Source organism: Aquarana catesbeiana, linkage group LG01 (assembly GCF_042186555.1).
Source record: "Aquarana catesbeiana isolate 2022-GZ linkage group LG01, ASM4218655v1, whole genome shotgun sequence".
Classification (NCBI taxonomy): domain Eukaryota; kingdom Metazoa; phylum Chordata; class Amphibia; order Anura; family Ranidae; genus Aquarana; species Aquarana catesbeiana.
In genome coordinates this window covers 313,721,968-313,746,084 of record NC_133324.1, presented here as the reverse complement: position 1 = coordinate 313,746,084, position 24,117 = coordinate 313,721,968, and the positions used below count along the sequence as shown (strand labels likewise).

Sequence of the window (24,117 nt, the reverse complement as noted above, 5' to 3'; positions counted from 1 at the left end):
GGACAGGTGGGAGGGGGCTGTAGTCTCAAGAGGATTGTCCTTCAGTTTTCTATGTGCCTATTGTCTATTTATCCTGGAGTTAGTAATGTAATGCTGGGTTCTCTTGATATCAAGCTGTGTCCCTCAATGGACTCTGAGAATAGGATTGTATGGCGAATACAAAAATCCTATTTTCCTGACCACTTTTGTATTTTTAAATATCTACATTCCTTTTGTCTGAATACATTTTGATTCTTTCCATACAGTGTGAAAATTAAGAAATGTTGTTAAGTACCTGCAGTGATCTGTGTGTATCTGGCTGGAGTACACACCCTTCTTTGACATATCCCTGTAGGTATGATTGTCCATGACAAAACAAGTAATGCTCCAAAACTCATCAGCAGCCAACCAGCAAACAGTATCACGGCTGCAACCTAAAACATGAGGAAATTAATTACATTTCACATTGAAAGTACATCAGACTATCATATCATAACAGCATATTTTAGACTGAAATAAAGTTTAAGTACCTGCTAATATACTGTATTCACCTTTGCAGCTGATCAAATATTAACATAGCAGCAGAATATAGGGGGGGCGAGGAATTGATGTGGTAAAATGTGAGGACAAAGTCACACTTCTATAGTTTACTACTGATACCCAGCCTTTCCATTTAGGAACTCTCTGAGAAGAATTTAGAAACAAATCGTATAGCACAGTTACCTTAATTATGATATTAGATTATAAAATCTAATATCCACCATTGTCAAAACCATATAAAAAAGCATGTCCAATTGTAGGAGAAATGAGATTGTTTACAGTACATGATATGATAAATACTGAATCTCAAAAATGGGTATCATTCAATCATCTTAAGATGACCTATTGTGCTCGTGTTATTTGTACTTAGATGTGAATCTAGCATCAGTAGTTACGTGCTTCCATTTCATAATATTAGGTTAAAGATTTCCTAAATAATTGCCATATTCTACTCTTCCTTAACCACACACTTCCTCTTTTGTGGAAACTGTTCTTTTCATCTTCTAAATTTAAAATTTCTCAACTTAGCACTCAGATGCATAGCTTGCACAGCTGGCCCCTGGTGCATTAAATTGCTCATACTTACAAAATTACATATTGACCGATTTTGATGGAATTTCCAAGAAAAATAAATCTTTTACTCTCCTGGTGCCACTGCCTGTGGTAAACTAGTGGCATCGTTATCTACCACAATGCCAGTGCAAATACCATTGAAACAGAAGTGCTAAACAGAACCAGGTTCAAGCATAGAAATGCAGTGGCTCCCGTAGAGAACCATTGCATTATATCATGGCTATGTGCCACCAGATTTTGAATGAATGAGTGACTTGTATATAGCGCAACCTATGCGAACTGAATCGCCTCAGGGCGCTTTTTGCCACCGGTGTCCATCTGCGGTATAGCACGGTCCTTTGCCCCATGGGGTCCTAACATACTTACAAACACATACACATATTTAGCCAAATTTTTGACAGGATCTAATTAACCTACCAGCATGTCTTTGCAGTGTGGGAGGAAACCAGAGTACCCAGAGGAAACCCACGCAGGCACAGGGAGAACATGCAGATGGTGTCAGGATTTGAACCAGCGACCCTATTGCTGCTAGGTGAAAGTGCTAACCACTACACCACTGTGCTGCCAGCAGGAGGTTCCCCTCTAGTGAAAGCTATAAATTATGACTTATACGTTTATAATATGGAAGGGGAGGAGACCCCCTTTTCCATTTCAGTACATGTAGAGTTCACTGACATACTGATTTCCATTTTTTCTTCAAATCCATGGAACAATGCAATATTAACATTAAAGTACCTTGAAATACAGTGCCTTGAAAAAGTATTCATACCCTTGACATTTTCCACATTTTGTCATTTTACAACCAAAAACGTAAATGTATTTTATTGGGATTTAATGTGATAGACCAACACAAAGTGGCACATAATTGTGAAGTGAAAGGAAAATAATAAATGGGTTTCAAAATTTTTTACAAATAAACATCTGAAAAATGTAGCGTGAATTTGTATTCAGCCCCCTTTACTCTGATACCTCTAACTAAAGTCTAGTGGGAAAAAAAAGTAAATAAACTTTTAGGGCACATAAAGAGTGAACATACTGGAATCTAATTTAAATTATTTATTTCAAAAAGTTCATAAAAAGTGAAAAATACAGTGTATAACACAGTCATAGGTACATACACATTTGCCTATTAAATGACAGCGAAACAGACTGTAATCACATACAGATAAATAGATATTATGTCCACAATTTTCAACATGTTTCGCCGATGTGGCTTCATCAGGAAAGGGACATAATGCTTTATTTAGTAACCATAAAAACATGCATTCTTCCAAATCTTGGTGTATGAAAAGAAAAAAAAAATATAAAGTTAATAAATAATATTTGTTCTCTATTATCGACACATACATAACGACAGAAAAACAAAACCCCAAGAGAGAGGGGGGGATTGCCCTTCTCTCCCCCCCCTCTCTTGGGGTTTTTTTTCTGTCGTTATGTATGTGTCGATAATAGAGAACAAATATTATTTATTAACTTTATATTCTTTTTTTTTTTTCTTTTCATACACCAAGATTTGGAAGAATGCATGGTTTTATGGTTCCTAAATAAAGCATTATGTCCCTTTCCTGATGAAGCCACATCGGCGAAACATGTTGAAAATTGTGGACATAATATCTATTTATCTGTATGTAATTACAGTCTGTTTCGCTGTCATTTAATAGGCAAATGTGTATGTACCTATGACTGTGTTATACACTGTATTTTTCACTTTTTATGAACTTTTTGAAATAATTGAATTTTTAGATTCCAGTATGTTCACTCTTTTATGTACCCTAAAAGTCCCCTATCTCCATTTTTTGCTTTTTTTGAACTTTAGGGATGTTGGTACTATATCATGTCAAGGTTTTTGGAACTGAGTTTTGCCCATTTATTTGTAAATTCTAGTGGAACCAATTGCCTTCAGAAGTCACCTAATTAGTAAACAGAGTCCACCTGTGTGTAATTTAATCTCAGTATAAATACAGCTGTTCTGTGAAGCCCTCATGGGTTTGTTAGAGAACCTTAGTGAACAAACAGCATAGTGAAGGCCAAGGAATACATCAGACAGGTCAGGGATAAAGTTGTGAAGAAGTTTAAAGCAGGGTTAGGTTATAAAAAAAAATATCCAGAGCTTTGAACATCTCACGGAGCAAAAATCCAAAAATGGAAAGCGTATGGAACAACTGCAAACCTACAAAGACATGGCCGTCCACCTAAACTGAAAAGCCGGCAAGGAGAGTATTAATCAGAGAAGCAGTCAAGAAGCCCATGGTAACTCTGGAGTAGCTGCAGAGATCCACAGCTCAGGTGGGACAATCTGTCCACAGGACAACTATTAGTTGTTCACTCCACAAATCTTAAGCCTTAAATGGAAGAGTGGCAAGAAGAAAGCCATTGTTAAAAGAAAGCCATAAAAAGTCCTGTTTGCAGTTTGCGAGAAGTTATGTGAGGGACACAGCAAACCTGTGGAAGAAGGTGCTCTGGTCAGATGAGACAAAATTGAACTTTTTGGCCTAAACGCAAATGCTATGTGTGGTGGACAACTAACACTGCACATCACCCTGAACACACCATCCCCACCGTGAAACATGGTGGTGGTAGCATCATGTTGTGGGGATGCTTTTCTTCAGCAGGGACAGGGAACTGGTCAGAGTTGATGGGAAGATGGATGGAGCCAAATACAGGCCAATCTTAGAAGAAAACCTGTTAGAGTCTGCAAAAGACTTGAGACTGAGGCGGAGTTTCACCTTCCAGCAGGACAACGACTCTAAACATGCAGCCAGAGCTACAATAGATTGGTTTAGATCAAAGCATACATTCACTCTCTAGATGTGCAAAGCTGGTAGAGACATACCCAAAAAGACTTGAAGCTGTAATTGTAGCGAAAGGTGGTTCTACAAAGTATTGACTCGGGGGGGGCTGAATACAAATGCACACCACACTTTTCACATATTTATTTGTAAAAAAAATTTTAAAAACCATGTATAATTTTCCTTCGACTTCACAACTATGTGCCAATTTGTGTTGGTCTAGCACAAAAAATCCCACAAAAATAAATTTACGTGTTTGGCTGTAACATGACAAAATTTGGAAAATTTCAAAGGGTTATGAATACTTTTTCAAGGCACTGTATGTAATATTAACAGTAAATTAAACAGGAACTTTAGTCTCTAGTGCAAGCCCAGATGTGCTGAAGGGCTCTGCCTGCCATTCGGGTCCCGGTAGAGCCCTGCAGCACATCTGCACGTGCGGGGGTCTGTGTGTGAACAGACACAGCCAGATGTTGGACTTCCATAATGCTCCACCTTTGCCGTATGTGCACAGATGTGCTGCAGTGCTCTGCTGGGACCCGAAACTCTGTGGCACATTTGTGCACCTCAAAATCTGGGGGTGTGAGGGCAAACATTTTCACCTAGGCAAGAAAAATGGAATTACCGCATCGCAGCACAGAAATACTGTAAATGTAGAAAGCAAAATATCAAAATCTGAGGGGGGGGGGGGGGCAGGGGAAAGTAAGTGTGTATTTAAGGTGAAGGTTTGCTTTAAGCTTCTCTAGTTACCTTCCAAAATAGATCAGGAATTTCCTCCAAGGTCCTGAAAACAATGCATGTCTGGTTACATGGAGAACTGATTTGGCCACTGCATTGAACAAAGACTCCAAAAGATATGTCATCATTTTTAAACCATGCTGAGGACAATAAACTGAATCCTAAAATGAGAGAAAGAGTGAAGGAGAGGGCCACCCAAAGAGATCCCATACACGACACCATCAGGAAGAAGGATCAATAAATCCAGCCATTTGTAACAGCCTGAAAGACACAATTTAATATATCTGCATGATGTAAACAGGGCACCAATTACACATATGAGTTGTTTAAGCTTGCAACTGTCTTCTTGTCTCCCTGTCTTCTTTTATATAACTACCTTTTTTCTACTCATAGTATAACAAAGTGAATTAAAATACATAAAATAATCCATTTGTTTCACACATAATCCATCATTATTTCTTCTTATAGTGATTCTATCGCATAAAGAAATCCAAATGAAGCTTCTCCACAATAGAAGAGGTATTAAACTCATCTTTCCATCAGCCTATGCACCTTTGGGTTTTTTTTTCACAGTCCCCTTTAGACAATTCAGTATTTAACACTTTTGGTAGTGTTGGATGCCTGTGCCCCCTGTCATGCAACAATATTTCCAAAAGTTGTAGGCAGTGTGTGGCTGAGAACACAGGCATCTAACAATCACAAAAGTTATAAATGCCGAAGAGTGTGATGGAAGGTGCAGCACTGGCACTAAGCTACTGGAAAGGTGAGTATAATAACTCTTCGACTGTAGAAAAGCTCAATTTGGATTTCTTCAAACGACTGATGGGTTTGCTCCAATTTGTTTTTTTTAGGAAAACATCTCCAGGTCCACCTTATACATTATAAGGATGTTTGTTTTTTCTACCTTCATTTGTCCTGTGTACACAAACCTGAATTCCTGGAGCATCAGGAACCACCAGGTTACCCTGGTGTCTGTTACTTTATTCTGTTGCATCCAAGCCAGAAGTGCACTGTTGGAGATATGCCTTAACTTCCTACCTAAGTATTATTACCGAAACACGTCTAGGGCTCACTCAATGGCCAACCATTCTTGTTCTACTATAGCATAGTTCCTCCCAGCCATGGTTAATTTCCAACTGAGAAAGACCACAGGAGGTGACTTGTGAAGGAACAACTAGTCCCACATAAAAGGTGTCCATCTCGATGACAAGTTATTTGGAGAAGTCGGGAGCTACCACTGTGCTACCAGGATGTTGGCACAGTGCTGACTTGAGCTCAAAGAAGGCCCTTTCTGGATTTGTATTCACATTATTCTGGGTTCTCTGTATATCCTGAAGTCTCAGGGAGTCTAAATCTGGCTGTACACTAGTAGAATTTCATTTGAAATTAGTTTTGAGAATGTTTATTTCATTTCTAATCGTTAGCGGGGTCAAATTGACATTCATTTTCTACCACAGTGATGAAAAATTTGAGTAGGATGGACATTTTTTCTCAAACAAATTTGTAATGGTGTATGTAGTTTACATTCGGGAAATGACATTCATTTCAAAATTGATTGTTAAAAGCAAATGAAATTTTTGAATGACATTAGTCCAGTCATTGAATGTGCAAAGAGTTTTTGTACGAATATTAGAGACGTTCATTTGAAAATCTGTGTAAAAAAGTGTATTGCCAACTTAATACTGCTTTGGGGAAAGGGGATTCCCAGTCTACTGAAAATGACAGTATTGTCTCGATATACTGAGGTCCATCTCTCGAACAGGGCAGTAACAACCTATCTATCCACACTGGATCGTGGCTGGAGCTGTCTGAAAGCCAAAAGGCATTCCTTTGTACTGGAAGTGTTCATCTGGGGTAGAAAAGGTGTTTTTCTCCCTGGTGGCCTTGCCTAAGGATATATACCCCTTTAATATTCGAATTGGTGATGTATAAGGATTCAATGAGCTCAACCATAGGACCATGTAGGATAGGTGTCATATTTGAACCTTGATTAAAACTCCAGGAAATATCTGTCTTGCATACTTATATTTGTACAACTGGGCACAATGTAAGTACGCATATGTCATACCTGATGCGCTGCAGGGGAAGCTGAAAATCACTTTAGTAGTTGGTGCTTCTGCAGTGATAGCATTGATCTTCCAGGTTCTGTGCTAGCGCTTCCCCTCTGCATACTGACTAAAGAGGGTCACTCACTAAGCATTGATGCTATTCATAGTAATCCTTGTATTTTTTAAATGACCACAAGGCAATCTCTGATTGGACAAGGTGGAGAGGATAGCAGTGACAACATGGTGAGGTCTGACCCAATAATTTGGTCAGACCCCTACTTCCCGATAATTTCATATAGTTCCTTAAATAGTCACATCCTACTATCAAAGGGTGTAGCAGATTTCTTAACCAGTCTGACCTTTTGTTCAAAAGTTCCACTGATGGTGGTAATGGACACTGACTGAGTAATCTGACGAAAGCCGATGTCAGATCCCTGCCCTTTGCACCAACTTGTGACAATGGACAATGTGACAATGGACAATCTCACACAATGCTGTCACTTACGTAACAATGCCACTGTCAGCTGCACCCTGCACAAAGATTTTCCAGCTTCTGGGACCCAATCTAGCTGCCAGCAGCCTGAGCATGGTTGTTACTGGCCTATGTTAACTAGGCAATTAACCCCTTAAACAGCCACCACCTCCTTTTTTTACAGAGAAGGATGAAACTCCCAATCTCAGCAATACCAATATGATTTTAGTAAAATCGTCTGTAACATACACTGTCACCACAGACAAGTAAGTTCAGAGGATTTATACCATACAGTAGCGCTCTTCAAGAGATAGGGTTTTTTTTTTTAGTTTGTATTAAAAGCGTTAGAGACAATGTTAATGAAAATTGGGATGGTATGGGGTTCTTTCCTGACAGGTCACCTGCTGAACCCCATACCATCTCAATATCGATCTGGTATCTTTACATGCTGTTTGCCTGATGCAAAGTGGCGCACTGATGCGCCTATACTATGTGAGTGCCCCATAGGGGGGTTTTATGTGATTAATAAACTGTTAAAACATTATTACACCATCCAGTCCTTTTTTACTCAACCGAGGTATAGTGCTGACGGGTCCAGGAGTCTGGGTAAAACTGCAGAGCCGCAGGGGTGGTTCACAGGGGTGTATTGACTAAGCTTAAGTGTAAAGTCACATGCTCAGAGGTGACCTACCTGGGGGGGGGGGGGGGGGGCACCTGAGTGTGATCACTGTGGCTTGCTTTGGATCATCTACACAGCAGTTTCCTAATTGCATGGATCACTGCGGCTTGTTTTGGATTATCTACACAGCAGTTTCCAAATCGCATGGATCACTGTGACTTGCTTTGGATTATCTACACAGCAGTTTCCAAATCGCATGGATCACTGTGGCTTGCTTTGGATTATGTACACAGCAGTTTCCAAATCACATGGACTTTAGAAGCACTTTTGAACTGAAATAATTGGATGACACATATGCACATAGAAGCACTTTTTATTTATCTATATGTTTTAGTGGATTGAGTCCCACTATATATTTTTATGAACACTATATGATTTTATGAACAATAATTTTGATACAACCAATCACCATATGGATGCACGTTATAGCACTTTTTACTAGTGTGATTATTTATTTTCAATTATATATTCATTTTTAAGTATTCATAACTAATTGTTGCACTATTGTCACTTTTTACAGTCACTAGTTACTGGATGTATCACGGTGTGTGATTCACAGGCATATTTGCACTTTGGTTATCACATATATATATATAATGTGAGGCATATAAAGAGGACCGGTCATGGCTCTATACATGTATATAGGAGTATAAAGAGGACCTGTCATGGCTCTATACATGTATATAGGAGTATAAAGATGACCTGTCATGGCTCTATGCGTGTATATAGGAGTATAAAGAGGACCTGTCATGGCTCCATACATGTATATAGGAGTATAAAAGGACCTGTCATGGCTCTATACATGTATATAGGAGTATAAAAGGACCTGTCAGGGCTCTATATATGTGTATAGGAGTGAAAAAGGATGTGTTATGGCTCAATACATGTATGTAGGAATATAAAGAGGACCTGTCATGGCTCTATACATGTATGTAAGAGTATGAAAGGACCTTTGCGGCCTCGATGTCCACCCGGCCACCCGCGATCTCTTCACAGAGAGCCAGAACGGGGATCTGACAATGTAAACAGACAGATCCCTATTCTGACAGGGGAGGAGAGACAGATCTGCTGTTCCCAGTGATTAGGAACAGAGATCTCTCTCCTCCTCCAGTCAGTCCCATCCCCCCACAGTTAGAAACACCTCCCAGGGAAAACATTTAATCCCCTCCCTGCCAGTGACATTTACACAGTAATCAGTGCATTTTTATAGCACAGATTGCTGTATAAATATCAATGGCCCCAAAGATGTGTCAAAAGTGTCCGATCTGTCCACCGCAATGTCGCAGTCCTTCTAAAAATCGCAGATCACCGACAGTACTAGTAAAAAAAAAAAATAATAAAAATGCCATAAATCTATCCCCTATTTTGTAGATGCTATAACTTTTGCTCAAACTAATCAATGTATGCTAATCGCGTTTTTTTTATACCAAAAGTATGTAGAATACATATTGGCCTAAACTGATGAAGAAATTTGTTTTTTTTTTGGATATTTAACATAGCAAAAATGAAAACACATTGGTTTTTTTTTTAAATTGTCTGTCTTTTTTGTTTATAGCACAAAAAATAGAAATCACAGAGATGACCAAATACCACCAAAAGAAAGCTCTATTTGTGGGAAAAAAAGGACATCAATTTTGTTTGGGTACAACGTTGCACGATCGTGCAATTGTCAGTTAAAGCGACGCAGTGCCGTATCGCAAAGAATAATGATTGAGGTGCAATATTTCTATTATTACATTGTTATGTAGAATTAAATAGTTCAACTCACCATAATGCAGAATCAGTGGGAGCCCTGAGCATGTCACCTGCCTTCAGATGCGGATTGTCACTTGCCACACGTTGCAGATTGTCATTTGCCACATCACCTGCTACACATTGCAGATTGTCACTTGCCACGTCACCTGCCACACGTTGAAGATTGTCACTTGCCACAACGTCACCTACTACACATTGCAGATTGTCACTTGCCACGTCACCTGTCACCCGTTGTGGATTGTCACTTGCCACGATGTCACCTGCCACATGTTGCAGACTGTCACTTGACACAATGTCACCTGCCACACATTGCGGATTGTCACTTGCCACATCACCTGCTACACATTGCGGATTGTCACTTGCCACACGTTGCAAATTGTCACTTGCCACAACGTCACCTGCCACACATTGCGGATTGTCACTTGATGTGTCCCAGAGTGAAGGCAGGCAGCAGAGAGATGATGTAATCTCTCTGCTGATCGCAGCTGCACAGTGAGGGTGGAACTGCAGTGATGCAGGGCGGGCGGTGAGAGATGTCATCTCGCTGCTCCGCCACCTGCCGGCCCACTGATTGTCCAGCAAATCCGCTCACCTGCCAACTGGCCTGTCCACTCAGCCACCGACCCACCTGCCTGCCTGCTGACTGCCCGCACGCTCCTGTCACCTCAGTGCCAGGCTCCCTCACAGTGGGATAAGCAGCAGAGCGGGCGTAACGAGCTGGCTGGCAGGCGGCAATTTACGACCAGTATCTGTTAGTTCTCTGGATTTCTCAGGTTTCGAGAGTGAAAGTTTTATTAGCGTTTCTAGACTTAAATTGTGGATTCGGTAATGTAAAGGTCTGTGTGTCTGATCAATGAATTGATAAGGTCCTGGCATGAGTTAACAGTTTGTGTATTGTATAAGGTGAAGGAAGGAGGGGGGAAAGGAATCCGAGCTGCTGGATCTCTGGTTTTAAAACAGAGAAGCTAATGACAATAATATGTATTGGCTGAATGTGAACAATGGCTGCTACACACACACTGCTATTCGTGAGCCCAGTACATATGACCATTACAAGTAAGTCCTTGTATCTCCATGGATGCAGACAACCTCTTGTCAGACACCAACATTGTCAGGAGTAAGGACATATTATGCTAATCGGTAGTCTTCCGATAAGAAGGGAGCAGTTAAACTAGTATTGGGGGCCATTCTTCTCTTTCCGTTGTTCTTTCAAACATTGTAAGAAATGCCTCCATATCTGTGGGTGTCAGTTTGTCTAAGAAATGATTGACCCCGGTGGTTGTTTGGTTGCCAGAAGCACTGATGACATTTTGCTTTCTGAAAAAAGGTTAAAGAAAACTGTAAACTTTCAATAACCACAAAGCCAAGCTAATGAATATCAGGATATCCTGCGTGTATGTGTATTTGTCAAAAAAGATGTAGCAAGATTTAATTTGTTAGACTATTGTGTAATATTGGAGGATTACATGTTTCCACCATTCACTAAAAGCAAAAAAGAAGTTGCGCAAAAGTGTCACCAAATACTAAAAAAAAAAAAAAAAAAAAATTCTCAGTGACAGCTGCACTCACAAAATGTCCACATAAACATTATACATATTAATAATAATGAAAAACGTGTTGCGCTATCAATGTAGAGTGCATAAATTCAATCAAGTAAGAAAATCATATATTTTAAAAACTGTAAATAAGACTGTGTTAAACATTCATAAATAATCCAGTAAAGTCTATCAGAAAAAAAGAAGAGAAGTGCTCATGTGCAAAAAGTTCATTTATGCTTGTGTATCAACAAAAATCCATATTTCAGTGTGGATAGCAAAATCTTCATACCCAAAAGTGCACTCCCACCTACCAGCTATTCTGATCCCAAGATGGGGGTCTGGCTGCACTTTATCCCAATTGGATGGATGGATATTAGGAGCCAAGATCCTAGGATGCTCAACAGTAGGCTCAGCAAAAGGAAGAGACAAAGGGGGAACTCCTAGTGTAGTAATTCAAATTCCAGGTATTTTTTAACCACTTCAGCCCTGGAAGGATTTACCCCCTTCCTGACCAGAGCACTTTTTTGATTCGGCACTGTGTTGCTTTAACTGACAATTGCGCGGTCATGCGACATTGCACCCAAACAAAATTGACGTTCTTTTTTCCCCAGAAATAGAGCTTTCTTTTGGTGGTATTTGATCACCTCTGTGGTTTTTATTTTTTGCGCTATAAACAAAAAAAGAGCGACAATTTTGAAAAAAAAAGCAATATTTTTTACTTTTTGCTATAATAAATATCCCCCAAAAATATATAAAAAACTATTTTTTTCCTCAGTTTAGGCCGATATGTATTCTTCTACATATTTTTGGTAAAAAAAAAAATCGCAATAAGCGTATATTAATTGGTTTGCGCAAAAGTAATAGCGTCTACAAAATAGGGGATAGATTTATGGCATTTTTATTATAATTTTTTTTTATTAGAAGCGATCTGCGATTTTTATCGTGACTACAACATTATGGCGGACACATCAGCCACTTTTGACACTATTTTGTGACCATTGTCATTTATACAGCAATCAGTGCTATTAAAATGCACTGATTACTATGTAAATGACACTGGCAGGGAAGGGGTTAAACACTAGAGGGGATCAAGGGGTTAAGTGTGTCCTAGGGAGTGATTCTAACTGGGGGGGATGGGCTACTACTCACATGACAGCGATCACTGCTCCCGATGACAGGGAACAGTGATCTCTGTCATGTCACTAGGCAGAACAGGGAAATGCCTTGTTTAAAAAGGCATCTCCCCGTTCTTCCGCTCCGTGATACGATCACGGGCACGAGGTGGACATCGAGGCCGCGGGACCCGCGGTCACGGAGCACGCAGTGGGCACGGGCACGCGCACGCCCACAATGCCGCATCTTCACCACTTTAGGACCGAGCCTCTTTCTGAGATTTGTTGTTTACAAGTTAAAAACAGTTTTTTTAGCTAGAAAATTACTTAGAACCCCCAAACATTATACATTTTTTTTCGAACACCCTAGACAATAAAATGGCGGTAGTTGCAATACTTTCTGTCACACCGTATTTGCGCAGCGGTCTTACAAGCGCACTTTTTTTGGAAAAAATACACTTTTTTGAATTAAAAAATAAGACAACAGTAAAGTTAGCCCAATTTTTTTTTATATTGTGAAAGATAATGTTACGCCAAGTAAATTGATACCCAACATGTCACGCTTCAAAATTGCGCCCGCTCGTGGAATGGCGACAAACTTTTACCCTTAAAAATCTCCATAGGCGACATTTTAAAAATTCTACAGGTTGCATGGTTTAAGTTACAGAGGAAGTCTAGGGATAGAATTATTGCTCTCGCTCTACCGATTGTGGCGATACCTCACATGAGTGGTTTGAATACCGTTTTCATATGCGGTCGCTAGTCACGTATGCGTTCGCTTCTGCGCGCGAGCTCGTCGGGACGGGGCGTGTTTAAAAAGTTATTTTTTTTTATATTTATTTTACCTTTTTTTTTTTTACATTTTTACACTGTTTTAAAAAAAAATTGTGTCACTTTTATTCCTATTACAAGGAATGTAAACACTCCCTGTAATAGAAAAAGCATGTCAGGACCCCTTAAATATGAGATCTGGGGTCAAAAAGACCTCAGATCTCATATTTACATTAAAATGCAATAAAAAAAAATAAATTAACATTTTGTCATTTAAAAAAAAAAAAAAAAAAAAGGCCCTTTAAGAGCTATGGGCGGAAGTGACGTCCTGCAGTGATATGGAGAAGGGTGGGGGCCATCTTCCCCTCACTCGTCTCCATACCCAGCAAGGGGACAGACGCGATCGCCTCCGCCAATGCCGACGGATCCAGTAAGCAGCGGAGGGCACCGGATCGCGGCGGGAGGGGGGGCCCTCTCCCAATGCTGATAAAAGTGATCTCGCAGTGAATCCGCCGCAGAGACCACTTTGTCTTAAACCAGACTGCCTGCTGAAAAGGAGGACACTGGGGTTATGGCAGCTAGCTGCTGCCATAACAACGATAGCCTCCTTCAAAGTACCGATGTAAAACGATGGTGGGCAGTCCGGAAGTGGTTAAATGGGACGTACCTGTACGGCCTTTTGCCCACCCGTGCCGTTCTGCCGATGTATATCAGCGTGCGGCGGTCGGGAAGGGGTTAATGAAGGTTAAATCTACCTACAAGAAGGCAGGAGTAAAATCATATGTAAAACAATCAATATTATGCAGACACCCCATCGGGTGTGATAAAGTCACCGCTGTAGCGAGGGAGGAGCTACAGCGGTGACTTCAGCAGCCATACAGTGTTGATTGTGAGCTTAGCTGTGATAGGGAAAGGCTGGGAAGCACTTCTGATAAAGTGCATTAGGACAGATTAGTGTAGGGCTTGTAAGCACGGGTCCCTTAAAGTTGATGTAGTGCTACTACTTAAAAGAGCTGCTTGGTAACTTGGGTTCACTGTTCTGAGCTTCCAAGAACAACCTCATCCCCTCTGACACACCTGGTTGAATGAAAGTCACTGCAATCACTTGATAAAACACAGCATAGATACCTTTAACTTGCTTGTGAGCTAATACCAGGAAATAGACACAAGACTGTTTAATGGTAAATTAACTCAATGTATTGGTATGGGTTAGAATAAATGATGGTTTGAGCATAAATGAACACATAGAAGGTAGATTCAGACAAAGTCCGCAAGACAGTATAATCACTATACCAAGGAAACTTAAAATACAGTTCTGTACCACTAGACTGTAATTAACACATAACTCACCAAAGTCCGCAATAAAGAGTGCATATAAGCACCTGCAATGTGAATAATAATACTATAACTAACCTAGAGTGCACTCTAGGAGAATGGCTAGATGGTGCAATGTCACCTGTGAGGTACCTCCTAGCATAGCCAATACTTGAGGGTCTCAGTGTAACAACTGTAAAGGGACAGTCTTTAGGGAACAGAAGGAGAACAGCTAGGGATTCGTACTTTAAGGCAATTTTGACCACATAGATTATATAAAAATATATTTTATTTGTATATAACAGTATATAAAAAAAAATGTTTTTGCAAGAGCAAAACACAGAACACAAAAGTTAAAAACATGTAATCACATATGCTTAGAATTTAGGCCACAACGGCCAGATATTGTAGAAAATAATGGTAACACTATATCAGATGAGTGAGCCCCTGTGCATCAATGCGCTTCGCTGGTTCGCCTTCATCAAAACACACAAAGTGATGGAGAGTAAAAACAGGTCTCACCGCATTGGAACAAAGACATATATCATATTTAAATATATCTTGTCATCATATATGAGAGGTGTATGCTCTATACATCATAGGTGGTATAATCAGCTGGTTTTATATTCACCTTGCCTGAATGTGAATACACATGCATGCAAAAAGGATCTCCCTGGGCGGGCACCGGAGCAACAGGGCAACCAGAAGGTCTGAACCCCCACGTATCTGAATATAAGCATAAAACTAAAATAATGCAAAAAGATGGCCATAATTACTCCATAAGAGGTAGCATATATATATGAAAGCAAACTGCAGCAAAGTAAGAACAAAAGAAAGGGGGAAGAAAATGTACTTGGTATTCCAAAATTTTATATATAGAAGCAATCTTCCTTATTCAGATGGCAAATACATTAGAACTACACCAAGGTATATACAGTTGTGCTCATAAATTTACATACCCTGCCAGAATTTATGATTTCTTGGCCATTTTCAGAGAATATGAATGATAACACAAAAACTTTTCTTTCACTCATGGCCAGTGTTTGGCTGAAGCTATTTGTTATCAATCAACTGTGTTTACTCTTTTTAAATCATAATGGCAAAATAAACTATGACCCTGATCAAAAGTTTACATACCCTGGTGATTTTGGCCTGATAACATGCACACAAGTTGACACAAAGGGGTTTGAATGGCTATTAAAGGTAACCATCCTCACTTGTGATCTGTTTGCTTGTAATTAGTGTGTGTGTATAAAAGGTCAATGAGTTTCTGGACTCCTGACAGACCCTTGCATCTTTCATCCAGTGCTGCACTGACGTTTCTGGATTCTGAGTCATGGGTAAAGCAAAAGAATTGTCAAAGAATCTGCAGGAAAAGGTAGTTGAACTGTATGAAACAGGAAGGGGATATAAAAAGATATCCAAGGAATTGAGAATGCCAATCAGCAGTGTTCAAACTCTAATCACGAAGTGGAAAATGAAGGGTTCTGTTGAAACCAAACCACGGTCAGGTAGGCCAACTAAAATTTCAGCCACAACTGCCAGGAAAATAGTTCGGGATGCAAAGAAAAACCCACAAATAACTCCAGATGAAATACAGGACTCTTTAACATGTGGTGTGGCTGTTTCAAGATGCACAATAAGGAGACTCTTGAAGAAAGATGGGCTGCATGGTCGAGTCGCCAGAAGAAAGCCATTACTATGCAAATGCCACAAAGTATCTCGCTGACAATACACCAAACAGCACAGAGACAAGCCTCCAACTTTCTGGCACAAAGTCATTTGGAGTGATGAGATCAAAATTGAGCTTTTTGGCCACAACCATAAAAGCTACATTTGGAGAGGAGTCAACAAGGCCTATGATGAAAGGTACGGAGGTGGATCGCTGATGTTTTGGGGATGTGTGAGCTACAAAGGCACAGGAAATTTTATCAAAATTGATTACAAGATGAATGCAGTATGTTATCAAAAAATACTGGAGGAACATTTGCATTCATCAGCCAGGAAACTGCGCATGGGACATACTTGGACATTCCAACATGACAATGATCCAAAACACAAGGCAAAGTCGACCTGTCATTGGCTACAGCATAATAAAGTGAAGGTTCTGGAGTGGCCATCTCAGTCTCCTGACCTCAATATCATTGAGCCACTCTGGGTAGATCTCAAACGTGCAGTTCATGCAAGACAGCCCAAGAATTTATAGGAACTGAAGGCTTTTTTCCAAGAGGAATGGGCAGCTTTACCATCTGAGAAGATAAAGAGCCTCATCCACAAATACCACAAAAGACTTCAAGCTGTCATTGATGTTAAAGGGGGCAATACACGGTATTAAGAACTGGGGTATATAAACTTTTGATCAGGGTGTGTTCTCCTGCATTCCTGTTAAAGACTTGCCTGGCTGACATTCCTTCTGGATCCAGATCCTGCTTGCTGTTCCACTACGCTGTTCCCTGGCTTCCTGACTTTCTGGCTTGTCTGACTATCCGTTCTGGTTACCGAAATTTGGCTATGTTTGTTCTATTTACTTTTATTGTTAAACAAGTGTGATTTAACTGTACTTCTGTCTCAGTCTGATTTTTGGTTTCTGACAAATAGCCCCAGTCAAGCTTGCAGGCAGCAATAAGGCTACTAGATGCATGTATGGTAAGTTCCTGAAAGGGCTCAGTCTCTCTAGCAGCAGATTGTAAATCCCCACAGCAACAGCTCACTAATTCCAGTGATATTACCATCCAAAGCACTGTGTGAAATGCATTACAGGCCTCCTCCTCCTCAGATTGTCCAGAGCACTGTGTGCATTACAGGCCTCCTCAGACCACTGTCCAGAGCACTGTGTACATTACAGGCCTCCTCAGACCACCATCCAGAGCACTGTGCAACATTACAGGCCTCATCAGACTGTCCGGAGCACTGTGCATTACAGGCCTCCTCAGACCACGGTCCAGAGCACTGTGCAGCATTACAGGCCTCCTCAGACCTTGGTTCAGAGCACTGTGCAGCATTACAGGTCTCCTCAGACCACCGTCCAGAGCACTGTGTGCATTACAAGCCACCTCAGACTGTCCAGAGCACTGTGTGTAATGCATTATAGGCCTCCTCCTCAGACCGTCCTGAGCACAATGTGCATTACAGGCCTCCTAAGACTGTCTAGAACACTGTGCAGCATATACAGGCCTCCTCAAACAACCGTCCAGAGCACTGTGTGCATTACAGGCCTCCTCAGACCATCCAGAACACTAACTGAGCATTATAGGCCTTCCAAGTCCCCCCTATTTCAACCTCACAGATACAGAAAACTTCCAATGATGTACCAAGTCAAGACAGTGCACCACAGCAAACTATTTGCGCTGCTCTTTTAAGTGCTTCAAAATACAAAATTGACACTAAGGAACAAAAGGCCACTGGGGCCAGAGAGGAGGCCATAGCAAAATGGATTGTATGCACCAGATTACCAGTCAGACTGATCTGCTGCTCTATGCTGTTTCGGAAGCTCCTCTGCCTGGGTCTTCTCTGGCATTTTGAAAGAAACCGAAGGACTAGCTGCTTTGATGTGGATCCTGCTTCTTCATCTTGTGTGTGGGGAAATGTGGATTTTCATATGACACGGGCATACTTCTCTGTCTTCTTAAAGTGGATGTAAACCCAATGTCATCCTTTCTAAACTACTGCCATAGGGGTTATCTATAAGGATATACATGCCTCCTGCATGTATATTTACTTGTCAAATGTCTCCCCTCTGTCTGTTATTAGACCCGAAACACTGCAGATTCTGTGGGTGGGTCTGTTGTCTGGAGCTCGGTGGGTGGAGTCATGATCTCAGTAGGCTCCCCGCCCACCTCTACACTCCTTGTCAATATGCATGTTCTTCTGTGTATTTCTAACACTGAACTGCTGCTGAATTTCTGCTATGATCTCTAACATCCAGTGAATAGACAGGAAAGTAACCACATGACTTCAGCATGCCAAATCATGCTGAGGTGTGGAACAGCCAATCCTTGCAGAGCTGCTGAAGAAAGGAGTGGGAGGGAATTAAAAACTAATGCCTGTGTCCTAGGCTAGTGCATGAGATATGTAAATCACCTGTCACTCACAGCAAGGGGGAGGATTTGACAAAGTTTTTCTTAGTTTGTCAAGATTTTTCTCACTGAACAATAAAAGAAGATTGCTCAGAGATGGATTAACTCTGTGTGGCAAGACTGGGCTCAAATGATAGGAAACCTTATACTCTACAGTATGATATAAAAAAAAAATTTGGGGGGTTTACATCCACTTTAAGCAGTTGCTGAATATTATCAGCTACATCAACAAGAGTTTCACAGACAGTAGGGTTGACAAAAGAAGCAGCTGCTGTAAGTGGCAAGAAGATTTCATCAGTTAGATCTAAGAATGAATGAAGCAAAATTCTGATTCTTGGTAGCTAGTGTTCTGTTTAAAGTCCTTAAGGTGGCTGAGTAGATCAAAGAGGGCAGAGACATGGTCATGGTGTCACTGTGGAGGGTTTTAGTATGTTCCGCAAAACTCAGCAGTGGGTCATAGAATGATGTGATTTTTTGCCATTCACCAGGGAGCAAAGCTGTACCATCCCATGCTGTATGCAATTTGGCAGACCAACTCTTTCAGTTTGAGGAGCCTTATGATCATGTTGAATGTATAGGCCATAAGGTGAACTAGGAAAAAAAAGAATTTTTGTTCCCACACTTGGCCCCCACACTTGGGCACTACTTTTTAAATGCATTTTTGCATAGATAACACCCCTATGGACTTTATGTTAAAAGTTCTCCACAAAATATCCTGCAGTTTTTTGTCACAATCCATAAATGTATGTAATTGTGAACCAAAAAAATGAAAATCTTATGGTGCTGCTTTGCTTGTAACTTTATTTCTATTCATTTTAGCAACACAAAATATCTCTCAAACTGATATTTACACATGTGTGTAACATTTGAGACATTGAGGTATTGGTGCATTAGTATACTCAAGAGTGCCTGTAGATCATGAAGTATGGCAAAGTTGTATAAAATATGCTTTAACTTCACAGATTGGCACCAAGCAAAATTAAACATACACATTGTAAATGCATCAAAACTGAGATGTTGTATTCATCAGAATTTTTAGTAGGCACTGCGTAATCAAAGAAAGTTAAAAAAGCAGCACACTTTACCACAAGTTGGCTGAAATTACTCAAAATGCAACCCAACCCCCTCAATGCTAAATAATGCCAAAAATTGACAATACTACAATAGATTCATTACAGCTCAAAGATCACCCTAATACGAAACAGTGTCTTCACTCTTCAGTCTCATCCCTATCACTGTCATCAGAGTGGTGACAATGTAGTGGTCCCAATGTAGCTCTTTCCTTTTTTTTTTCGGAAACATTTTCACAATTTTTGCACCAACATAAATCAGTACAAGACAGTCTTGCAGACTTACGGGAACATCTTCCAGTCTCACATTTGCCTTGCTTGCAACTGCATTGGACTACTTGCAGCACAATTCAGGGGCAGGATTTCTAGTCATCCAGGTCACTGTTAACTTCTCATCCTCGAGGCGCCATCCACTGCCAATGGGTGACGGGGCACACGTTATACCTTACAGAGAATGTCTCATTATGTCTGCTTGGTAGTTTGCGTTTTTACAGTGTTAGTAAAGGGTGTCACTTGTCGGAGGCATGGATAGTTCTGGCAAAGCTGACGATGCCATGCAGAATGCTTTGTATCTTGCAATGTTCACATTTTTTGCAGATGACTGTCCATACAGATGGCAGACATATTTGCAAAGGTAGACTGGCTCAGGTTAAAACTGCTACCCAGATTTGTAAATGCAGTCAGGTATTCCTCTTTCTCGCAAGCAACAGAAAATGCCTTTCTTTTGTCTTTGCTATAAAAGGTGCTTGTAGAGTCACAACCTGAGAAGATATGGATCCCTATAAGTGCCAAACACACACTGATGCCAAGCGCTGATGACACATTAGCTAAGTCAATGATCCTTGTTTTGTTGCCAACCCCTGTGAAAAAATACAAGCTGATAGACGGGCTACCTCACCCATCAGGTACAGAAACAACAGAGTCAACTGAGATAACTAGCCAAAGTGATGGTGAAAACACACCAAGTACAACAGCTGGTCTGCAAAGACCAAATTCAATGGCTTCTATCAATACTATAGACAACACAATGACACTTTATAGTGCAGCATTGATATTAAAGATGCTTCTATGTGACTCTCCCGGTATGACATGCCGTGGCCACCCATGTCTGATGATTTAAATTGAAGTGAAACAAAAATCTGTTGTGCCACTTGAACTGTATAACAGGGCTGTGTGCATCTGTTGACACACACACAGTGTGGTGCGGCCCCCATACTCAAGGATTTGACTGACATCTTCATCTAAAGCCTGTGAGAGCTATGCAGAATTTGACTATTATTAATTCGCATCACAATTTCAGTTTTCATGCAGATAATCATCTAAAACCGAGGAGGCTTTACCTTCCCAACTTCACAAAAAGTAGATTTAGAACTGTTTGTGGCCTCAGTAACTTTAAAACTAACATCCATAAGTCGGTGGCACTCAACTTCTTACTCCTGGAAAAGGAGGTGTAAAGCTGGCCATACACCATACAATTTACTTATTCCATTTTCTTTAGATTTACCTTCAACTATGTAGTGCAAGGGCCTGCCTGATTGCATACAAATTGAAAGTGTATTGGTTTGACCTCCTATTATATGGTTTTAGTAAATCTAAAGGAAAGTTGTACAAGAAAATTGTATAATGTATGGCCAGCCTTACCTACTGGAAATCTCGTTTTCACTGGGTGTCTCACATCACAAAATCCTTTGGGAAATACTTTCCCAACAACCTATTCAAACTATTTACCCTCAAATTTTTTCCCCTTACTGCAATCTACCCAACAACTCTTGACATCCTGGATGACCAACAAACATAGTTTGTTTGGCAGAATGGCCTTAATTATGATGGATTGATTCCGTGTTTACAATACCTGTTTCAGACAGTACCTATTTACATACCTCATTCCTTTTTAGGATCCTTTGCACCTCCCTGCTTAGATATGGGCATACTCACCTGCTTGCTTGAGATGTGGTATTCTGGTAAAGAGAAAACACTGAGGGGGCCCAGGCCTATCACATCTGGAATTGTACTAAAATGCAGCCCATATGAGTGTCAGGAACCATGAATCAGACTGAGAAAGAAGTACAGTTAAATCACACTTGTTTAATAATAATAAAAAAAAAGTTAAACAGAGTAAACGTAGTCAAAACATAGCCAGAGTTCAGGAACCGGAATGGATAGTCAGACAAGCCAAAACGCCAGGGAGATAGAGATGAGCGTAGCAGAACAGCAAGCAGGATCTGGAGCCAGAAGGAATTTCAGCCAAGCAAGTCTTTAACAGGAACACAGGAGAACGTCTCTAGAGATGTGACCAAGGCGAAGGCAAGATCATATGGACTGGACGGCTTAAGTAGGTAGGACTGACAAGCAGGATATTATCAACAGGTGAGTCACTGTGGAGAGATAGAAGCTGGCAATTAGCCGACAGCTGAGCGGCCAACTTTGAGAAGGAAGGGCTGAGCACCCAGCCTTGACAATGAGGCTACGTAATTTACTGGGTTCATCATAAACCTCATAAACTTTGGGTCTTGATTGAACCAAAACTATCCCCAGGCCATCTTATCTCTCTTACCTGGCTATCACCTCGTTATCTGCTCTGTCCTCAACATCTTCCATTATGCATTACTTCTTTCCTTAATGACTGGGACTCCCTAATCTGCAAAGTCAGATTGTCTACCTTCGTATGTCCAGCCTTTTCGATAACTTGCAAACTGGAATTTCCCCATGGAATGCTTATCCTTCTGTTGTTGGCAATAGGGAGCTCCCACTCCTATCTTCGAAGTTCTTCAGTTCAGAGACCTAAAACCACTCCCATCTATTGGATACATGGGTTTCTTACCCAGAAGCCTGGTTTCACTATTTCCAATTGTGAAATGTGTATGATAATCTCCACAAACAGGCCCCCATCTCTAGAAACCTAACTCTGTTCAAGGACCTATGTTTTTGTAGAACAGACAACTTGCATATCAACTTCAAATTCAAAACATGCGGGGGGCGTGTCTGGACGAGCAAGGTGGAGGATGTGTTCTGGCTGAGCTCCTCCAAGGCACGGAGAATCCGCCGCCATCCAGGCTTCAATTCTCCCTTTTGAGCTTGCCACACAGCACTTTAGCCTCCTGAACTACCCTGCTAAGCATCCACTGGGCTCTTTTTGGCATCGATCACTCTTAGTGTCTCGGGCCTATAGATCGCTCCCTGCAGAGACACACGCCGCCATCTTGAGGCCTGAGGCCCGATCTGATCCTCCGGCCTGCCGTTTTTGTGACCCGGGAGCCGAGCGGACGCTCATCCCGAAGGGACAGCGGTCATCCTTCCTGGAAACCCGCAGAAAGGGGGGCCTGTGGACTGCCTGTACACCAGATCCCTCTGCTCTGCTACATTGAGGCCTTACACCACCTTGCGGCCTGCAGTCTGCCTGAAGCCTCCGACCTGTATTATCCAAACGCCAGGCACCGACCTAGAGTGGACCTGCCCTTCCTAATCCCTGGGACACAGTGAGTAATAGATCTCCCTTACATCCACACAACGCGCAGGGCCTACATCCCTTACCGAAAACGGCGCTCGCCCGGCCGGATACACTCACTAGGAAAGTCCGCGGCTTCGGCCTAGTCCTGGAGGTTGGCGGCCATCTTGGTGCTCCAAACACTACTACAATCACCTTACTCCACAGCCTTTCCTATTAAAACTTTCTCACAGCATCCATCTTTCAACAATTCTCTCCATCCACAAAGCTGAACTGTACTACCTCTATGAGATTTAATTAAGATAATATTTCCTGCCCCTTTTTTCTGCCGTATCTGGAGTACATTTACTGTTATCTGTGATCCGCCTATATGGGAGCCCTTCTTTGTGCTGATAATATTTTGCAATATGCGTGATATCGCTCAGATGTGAGGGAGAGTGCCCTTTGCAGCTATCGGCCATATAGTTTCAGTTATGCCCGCCAAAACACCTAAGTCCCGTTCTGCCGCAGTTAAACGTCTAAACAAGAGATCAATCTCTAATCCAGTCTCTACAGGTTCTATTCAACAATACCTGGCCAACGTACGCAGTGACCAAGCCAGAACTTCGAGAACAAGCGCCTCTCCGTCATCCCACGCCGCCTCTGTGAGAGAGAGCTCCCCAGCTTCCTCTTGCTGCTCGGATCTTATGGATGATCCCGGATCTCCGGTAGGCTCTGAAATGTCTGCACTCATGAGCGGCCTCAAAAAAGAGCTTGCAGGTATGTTTCACAGTCTGGAGAAATCCATCAAAAAAGAAATAACTGCCGTTAGATCTGATATGTCACATATCCTGGCCAGGGTAGAGGAAACGGAACAGTGACAAGACACGCAGGCACTAGCTATTAAAAAATTACAGGACACTGTTACCCAGTTGGCTTTTGCCCACCGTGCATCCCTGTATAAGCTTGAAGACCTCGAAAACCGCAACCGCAGAAATAATATTCGAGTCAGAGGTTTGCCAGAAGCCACTGGGGATACCGATCTTGAACATTCTATAAGAGGCATTTTTAATACCATCCTGGGTAACCCTGTCACTGCACCATTACGGTTTGATCGGGTACATCGGGCCTTGCGACCCCGAAACGCTAACTCAGACCAGCCCAGGGATGTCATCTGCCGCCTGCATTATTTCGAAGATAAAAACGCTATCATGATAAAGATGCAAGGCTTACCTAACA

General features: G+C 41.3%; 1 protein-coding gene across 1 annotated transcript in view; it reads right to left on the bottom strand.

Annotated features, from left to right (window-relative positions):
- Positions 1 to 24,117, bottom strand: part of LHFPL7 (LHFPL tetraspan subfamily member 7) — a 67,363-nt gene that overhangs the window by 6,433 nt on the left and 36,813 nt on the right. Inside the window, exons 2-3 of the mRNA XM_073629531.1 lie at positions 4,632 to 4,880; positions 275 to 413 (exon numbers count right to left, since the gene is read on the bottom strand). Coding sequence (XP_073485632.1) covers positions 275 to 413; positions 4,632 to 4,841 — 349 coding nt within the window. The 5' untranslated portion in view covers positions 4,842 to 4,880. The remainder of the gene's footprint in view (positions 1 to 274; positions 414 to 4,631; positions 4,881 to 24,117) is intronic.